We start from the raw sequence: 7,955 nt of genomic DNA on the forward strand, positions 1-7,955 counted from the left end.
CATAGGACCCATCAGGACCCTCTTAGGACCCATAGAACCCACCAGGAACTTCTACATCTTCTAGGGGTTTGTCCTTCAGGTCTCACTGACCATCTGAAATGTGCAGGTCCAGTTGTTTCAAAGCAGTCAGGAGATACTGGTACTCCAGGTGTTCCGCAAAGGAAAGATACTGGGTTGACAATATTAGTTACAATTATTTCTACATCATCCTGCTCTGTCAGGATGGGCCTGGTATTTCAGGGATCTTTGGGGTGAGAGCCAATGTCCCCCATTTGCCTCCAATACAGTAAACACTGTGTGAGATATTAAAACTGGCATCCTTTGGCCCAGTGTAGATTTACAGGCTTCTTGAATATTGAGCACCAGTGCAGCCACCGCCCTCAGACACCCTGACCGTCCCTTACTCACTTCATCAAGCTGTTTGGAGCTTTACGACCAGTCCATGGCTGTGCATCCGCAGTCAGCACCATCCTGTCATTCCTGGGAATGTATGGAGTTCCTTGGCAATGTGCGGCTCAGGGGTTTGTCAGATGGCTTCTTTCCTGGCGATCCTTAAGGTTCAAAGTCCAGCTGTAATCTCCCAAATATGTCACTTGCTGTTGAGTTATTTGTGCTTTCCGTCAACCAAGAAACTCAGCAGACTCACAGACCATTGCACCGCTCTCTTTTGTTGCTGTGGCATCCACCTGCTGCAATTAAGTTCCACCCTGGGCTGGAGGATCCCAGGTCACAGGCTCACGAGTTGACCAGTTCTCAACAATCATTAAGCTGTTCTCACAGCCCTGGGTAACACTGTGCTGGTTCACTGAGTCTCTTCTCCCCAGATTGGCCAAACCAGGCAGAAGAGACATGCTTCAAATCCAGAAGGTAAACTCCACCTGTTCATTCCTTAACTGGGTTAATGAGGTGCATGGATTTGCCACCACTGAGTGTATCCACTCAACAATTCCATTACTTGCCCTCAAGTCTTGTACCAAACAATTGCACTTGCGATCTAGCAATAGGTTGCAGAATATACTAGCAATAGGTTTCAGGCACTGGAAATCAGTGAGGATGTGAGTGGAGAGAGGATGGAGGACCTGCCTAAAAGATTAGATTGTTGCCGCTGTATTTATTTCCTTTTTCCCTGTTTTCTTTTCCTTCTGGGCCAGCAGCCTGTGGGCCGACTGCCCCCCTGTCATGGGTGCAGATAGATTTTAGGTTAATCTATGACATGCAGTTTGAGCCAGGAGAATTTACAAGTCAGTAGGAGTCAATGGGAGTCAATGGGAGTCAATGGGGGTCAATGGGAGTCAAAGGGAGTCAATGGGAGGCAATGGGAGTCAATGGGGGTCAATGGGAGTCATTGGGGGTCAATGGGGGTCAATGGGGGTCAATGGGGGTCAATTAGAGTCAGTGGGAGTCAATGGGAGTCAATGGGGTCAATGGGAGTCAATGGGGGTCAATGGAGGTCAATGGGGGTCAATGGGAGTCAATGGGAGTCAATGGGAGTCAGTGGGGGTCAATGGCAGTCAATGGAAGTCAATGGGAGTCAATGGGAGTTAATGGGGGTCAATGGGAGTCAATGGGGGTCAATGGGAGTCAATGGGAGTCAATCGAGATCAATGGGAGTCAATGGGAGTCAATGGGAGTCAATGGGAGTCAATGGGAGTCAATGGGGGTCAATGGGAGTCAATGGGGTCAATGGGAGTCAATGGGAGTCAATGGGAGTCAATGGGAGTCAATGGGAGTCAATGGGGGTCAATGGGAGTCAATGGGAGTCAATGAGTGTCAATGGGAGTCAATGGGGGTCAATGGGAGTCAATGGGGGTCAATGGAAGTCAATGGGAGTCAATCGAGGTCAATGGGAGTCAATGGGAGTCATTGGGAGTCAATGGGAGTCAATGGGAGTCAGTGGGGGTCAATGGGAGTCAATGGGGTCAATGGGAGTCAATGGGAGTCAATGGGAGTCAATGGGAGTCAATGGGAGTCTTCACAAACAGAAAGGTCAGCGTGCAGATGCTTGAGGTGATGGCTGTAACAGCTGCAGTGCACCTCTGGCGAATGATACCCTCTAACATTGTTGCAGATTCCATCTTTGCAGTCAAGCAGTTGGCCCGGATGGGCCAGGAAGGTCTCTCAAGTACAGAGGCTGCTGGAACTCTGGAAGAGGCCTTGGTCTTCCGCACAGCTCCTGTTGCACCCTTACGTGTGTGTGATCACTCTGGGGTGCCAAGCCTTTTTGCCACAGGTAATGCAATAGCAGATAAAGTTACCAGCACACCTGTCATTGGCCTGGGATCGCTGCAGATCTGGCAAATGGATGTCACCTGGGAGCCTTGCTTGTCTCCCTGCCAATGGTGGGTTATTGCTGTGAGTACCTCCTCTATTGTCATTATGGCCACTCAGCATGTCAGGTCTGGCTCGACTGCAGTCCGATACCATTGGACAATCGCTGTTGCTGTGGTTGGTTTAACCAGTTACGTTAGGACTCACAATGGGAACTGCCTCATTTCTCGCTTTACTGACTATGGGAAGTGGGATAAGAGTTCTTTCTTTACAGGAGCAGTCAATGGGGAATCTGGTACCTGAGGTTGTTCTGCTCCTGTTGGTCTCAGTGATAAGTATCGCTCGAACAACAAGTGCAGGGACCTTTGGGATTCAGTCTGGAATTGTTGGGTCTCAGCCAACAGTAGATTCACATAATCTGTGGTTGCAACTTCACTTATCTCTTAAGGTGTGATCTTCTTATCCTATAGGTTGAGATTCTAGTTACCTAGTCGCTACATATCAAGTACGCGTTAATGCAACGATGGTGCATGTTGCCGTGTGCTGATGAGCTGATGGACGCTATCGAGGATATGGACAGAAAGACTTTGACGGATGTTCACCATACAGAGAAGATACATCAGGCGTAAGAAGAATGAAGAGGGATGGAAAACATCGTGGACGAGAATTGCTTCTCGAAAGGTTCCTGACAACAAGAGGACTATTCAATCACTTGCTCCACACAGTTGTGGTGGTGTTTTCATAACATGGTTGTGCCTTATGCTACTAATTATATTATAGAGAGTTTGTTAAGGTTTAGTTAAGGGTTCATATAGAGTACTATATAATATTAGTTATGGTAAGAGTGTATTTTAAGGTTATGCATAGTATGTTAAGGTATAGCAAATAAGACGGATCTTTAAGAGTTTCTTTAGGTATTTCCATTAGAGTATAGAATACCATCGAATGCAGGATAAGCTTTAAGCATTGGTTAGGTTTATAGTGTTGCGTATTGTAACGGGTTAAGTTTTCTTAGCATGGGGAGGGGGAGATGTTGTATTAGGCAAAATACGGGGATATCGGGCTGTCACGCGACAGGCCCTCCCTAGTTTCTGGAAGGATCGATGACGTGTACAAGAGAGGCGTACACGAAGAGCATAGTTTATATAAGTGTGTGTTTGCTTTAAGAAATCGCCTTTTTACCGCTCACCCTCTTGGTGTTACTTCGGTAATTGGCCCAGCTGCGGACTTCTAGGGTCTTAAAGTCTTCAAACCACGGTTTATTTGTAATACACAATGCTGACAACGTCTTTTAGTTGGAATCTTAGTATCTCTCGTACCCTGATCGACCAGTTCCAAACTTTAAGAGTTTTCCCAGTCACCTTAACCTTCAATTATTAGATACAAGGTGCCAAACACTTGTAGCAGATGATGATAATGGTCATACAACCTATAACTCTTGTGATTACAGCTAGGAGATCCCAGGTTACCATTTGAGAGCATAGCCACTATATCCCATACCCGTAGGAGAGACCAGCCTAGGTCTGACCTACAGCCAACCACCTGGGGGAGAGCACTTGCTCTTTTTTCAATACATATGACTTAAAGCTCCCCTTCATAGGAACTCCCCCAAGGACTCTTCCTACCCCAGCAGCAACCAAACCCGTGAGTTCACCTCCCAAGGGGCAGCACGGATGGCTATACTCTGTGTAGGATGTCTCCTCACAATTTATAGGCTCCCCTTACCATACACATACATCATCCACCTATGGATGGTTCTTGTCTGTCCCCTCAGTGATCATGTGTAAATGCCAGACCTGGAAAGCTCTGCTCCTGGCCCTTAATAAAAAAGACACACAGACAAGGACAGGGACTCTCTGACTCCCCCTTTGCAGGGCTGTCATTCAGCTGAGGCAATCAGTGCAGGTGTCTGATCTCCAGATGTAAAACCCTGGGGTTGAAAGGAGATTCACTTCCCAAAGACCAATGGGAGATGGGATTCCTCTTGACTCGAAGCAGACGAGCACAAGGAGTTGCCTGCATGCGTGAGCCCCAGGTCTGAATCCTTAGTGTTTCTTAAGATGGAAGTTACTTGCTCAAAAACAGACACTTGATGAGCACAAGGTGCCTGTGGTGCTCATGGATGTGTGCAGCAGTGCCTGCAAGCTGTGGTAGACAACATCTGAGAGAGCTGCCTCCTTCCTGAGCATCAGCTGGAGGCCAGACGGGGCATGGGAGTATTCGTGGCATCCTGAATGAAATCAGATCTGGTCGGCATTTAAACAGCTCTTCTTCCAACCTCAGGATCAGTGTGTCCCTGTGAGCAAGAAATCAGGAAATGGTGACAGGAGACCTGCGTGGATGAGCAAGGAGCTCACACAGAAACTCAAAAGGAAAAAGAAGGTCAACAAAATGTGGAAAAAGGGTCTGACCACTTGGGAAGAGTACAGAAATTCTGTCTGGACATGCATGGATGTAACGAAGAAGGCAAATGATCACCTGGGATTAAATCTGGCAAAAGTGATAAAGGATAAAAAAAAAAAAGATTTTCTGACTATATTGATTGTAAAAGGAAGGCTAGGTAGACTGTAGGTCCCCTACTAAGTGAGGAGGGTGTTCTGGTAATGGGGGATGCTATAAAGTGGAAACAATGAAAGCCTTCCTTGCTTCTGTCTGCAGCAAAAAGGCTCTCTGTCAGGAATCCCAGACCCTGGAGCTTATTGAGAGAGTCAGGGGAATGGAAGACTTCCCATTAGTCAGGGAAGAGCTTGTCCAAGAGCGCCTAGGCCACACCGATGTTCATAAATCCATGGGACCCAATGGGGTGTATCCACAAGTGCTGAGGGAGCTGGCAGAGGTGATTGCTGAACCACTCTCTATCATCTTTGAGAGGTCATGGAGAATGGGGCAGGTGCCTGAAGACTGGAGGATAGCCAATGTCTCTCCGGTCTTCAAAAAGGGCAAGAAGGAAAAATCTAAGTAATTACAGGCTAGGCAGATGGGAGGGGAGGCATGGGGAGCTGGGGAGCATGGGGAAGCAATGCAGGTTGATTATATCATGATCTTGCAATGGTAAGTGTTATGTGCTTACCATGGTGGAGACAACCACTGGGTGGCTTGAAACATACGCAGTACCCCATGCTACTGCCAGAAACACCATACTGGGTCTTGAGAAACAAGTCCTGTGGCAACATGGCACCCCAGACAGGATTGAGTCTGATAAAGGGACACCTTTCAAAAATTACCTTAGAAATACTTGGGCCAAGATCATGGCATTGAGTGGATTTATCATATCCCCTACCATGCACCAGCTCTGGTAAAATTGAATGACACAATGGGGTATTGATAACTATGTTGAAAGCAATGGGAGGTGGAACATTTACGCACTGGGAGAAGCATTGTGCAGAAGCCACTTGGTTGGTCAATACTAGAGGATCTGTCAATCGTGATGGTCCTACCCAATCCAGCCCCCTACACACTATAGAAGGAGATAAGATCTCTGTTGTACATGTAAAGAACATGTTGGGAAAAGCTGTTTGGGTCCTTCCAGCCTCTGGAAAGGGCAAACCTCTCTGTGGAATGTTTTTGCCCAGGAACCTGGGTGCACTTGGTGGGTGATACAGGAAGATGGGGATGCTCAATGTGTACCACAAGGGAATTTGATGTTGGGAGAGTGCAGTTATTAATTCCGTCTATATATATATGTATACAGACCTGTGTGTGTAATGCATGTTAATTATTGTTTATTTCTATATAGATATGTTTTCTAAGCATGATGTAATGATGTAGAATAAGGGGCGGAATGTCATAGTTTTGTAGTTTTTCCGATTGGTATTCCACATATTATGGTTAGTAAAACTCCTTAGGTCATTGCCGCTGTTCTGTTGGTTTCCTTGAGCCTAGCTCCCATCTGCCCACCCTGTTCCCTTTTAATTTGTTGGGGCCCAGGGGGGCCACAAGCCTACTGCCCCCTCTGTCATGGACATAGATTGATCTAGATAACTACAAGACATTGCCAGCAAGGAGACCAGCCCTGGCGCAGCCATTCATTTTACCGATTACTGACTGCTGTCCCAGAGTGCTGCTGTAGAGAAAACAGGGCTTTATTGATACACACAAGACCTTTCAGGCCTGCACAAATGCGAGGACTTGAGAGCATTGTGGCAGTGTAAATAGAGCAAGATTGAAAAGAGCATGTTGTGCTCCTGTGCCTATGGCTGTACCTGCACACGACCCAGGCAAGGAAGGAAGAGAGAAGAGATAAGAAAAAGTCTATTTTGAAAGCTTTTTAGGTACCTTTTAACCAACTAGGGAATCTGGTTTCATGTTTACATGAGCCCTTGAAGTGAGAAAATGGAAAACGGATTGGAAAGAAATAGTGAAATAAATTGCAGGGTATTTTTGCAGATTAGTGTATCACAAATAATCAAAAATAGAAACTAGTCTAAAAAATAAAGAACCACCACAGGGAATTATGTGAGGAAGATGTGCACTTTATTGATTGTGAAGTGTGTATTGCAACACCTTCCTGAGAGCGTGCTTGATCTCCCTGTTCCTCATGCCGTAGATAATAGGGTTTAGAGTTGGAGGAAACACAGAGTACAGAATTGCCATCATCAGATCCACAGATGGGGAGGAAATGGAGAAGGGCTTCAGGTAGGCAAAAATGCCAGTGCTGACAAATAGGGAGACCACGGCCAGGTGAGGGAGGCACGTGGAGAAGGCTTTGTGCCGTCCCTGCTCAGAGGGCATCCTCAGCACAGCAAGGAAGATCTGCACATAGGACACAACTATGAAAACAAAGCACCCAAAGGCTAAACTGACACTAAAAATGAGAAGCACAACTTCCCTGAGGTAGGAGTCTGAGCAGGAGAGCTTGAGGATCTGGGGGATTTCACAGAAAAACTGGTTGACAACATTGCCTTGGCAGAGAGGCAGTGAAAACGTACTGGCAGTGTGCAGCAGGGAATAGAGAAGCCCAGCGCCCCAGGCAGCTGCTGCCATGGTGGCACAAGCTCTGCTGTCAATCAAGGTCCCGTAGTGCAGGGGCTTGCAGATGGCAACATAGCGGTCATAGGACATGATGGTGAGAAATGAAAACTCTGCTGAGAGGAAGAAGAACAAGAAAAAGAGCTGTGCAGCACATCCTGCATAGGAAATGGCCCTGGTGTCCCAGAGGGCGTTGGCCATGGCTTTGGGGAGAGTGGTGGAGATGCTGCCCAGGTCGAGGAGGGCCAGGTTGAGCAGGAAGAAGTACATGGGGGTGTGCAGGTGCTGGTCGCAGGCTATGGCTGTGCTGATGAGGCCGTTGCCCAGGAGGGCAGCCAGGTAGATGCCCAGCAAGAGCCAGAAGTGCAGGAGCTGCAGCTGCCGCGTGTCTGCCAATGGCAGCAGGAGGAACTCGCTGATGGAGCTGCTGTTGGGCATCTGCTTTTCTTCCTTGGCTTGAAGTCCTGTTCAGAGTGCAGAATATAAGGAAAAGTTCAAACCATTCTCAGAGACACTTTCTGCTGTATTATGAAATCTTTTAATTCTCCTATGACATTGTTCATTTAGCACCACAACTTTAATTTAATTTCATGAAGTTCAACATTCCATAAGCCGAAGAAGCATATGGAGTTGTAGCCTTACTGTCATCTTCTAATCTTATCCCATCTCCATGGTTATTCTCATCTGTTTCTTGTCTCATAACTTTTCCCACACAGCTC

General features: G+C 47.0%; 1 protein-coding gene across 1 annotated transcript; it reads right to left on the minus strand.

The window, feature by feature from the left end:
* Positions 1–6,741: 6,741 nt before the first annotated feature.
* LOC140265430 (olfactory receptor 14C36-like) lies at positions 6,742–7,674 on the minus strand. Its single transcript, XM_072361353.1, has one exon. It carries the CDS (start codon positions 7,672–7,674, stop codon positions 6,742–6,744), a length of 933 nt encoding a protein of 310 aa, XP_072217454.1.
* Between the last annotated feature and the right edge of the window lie 281 nt (positions 7,675–7,955).

This window comes from Excalfactoria chinensis, unplaced genomic scaffold, assembly GCF_039878825.1.
Source record: "Excalfactoria chinensis isolate bCotChi1 unplaced genomic scaffold, bCotChi1.hap2 Scaffold_85, whole genome shotgun sequence".
Lineage (NCBI taxonomy): Eukaryota > Metazoa > Chordata > Aves > Galliformes > Phasianidae > Excalfactoria > Excalfactoria chinensis.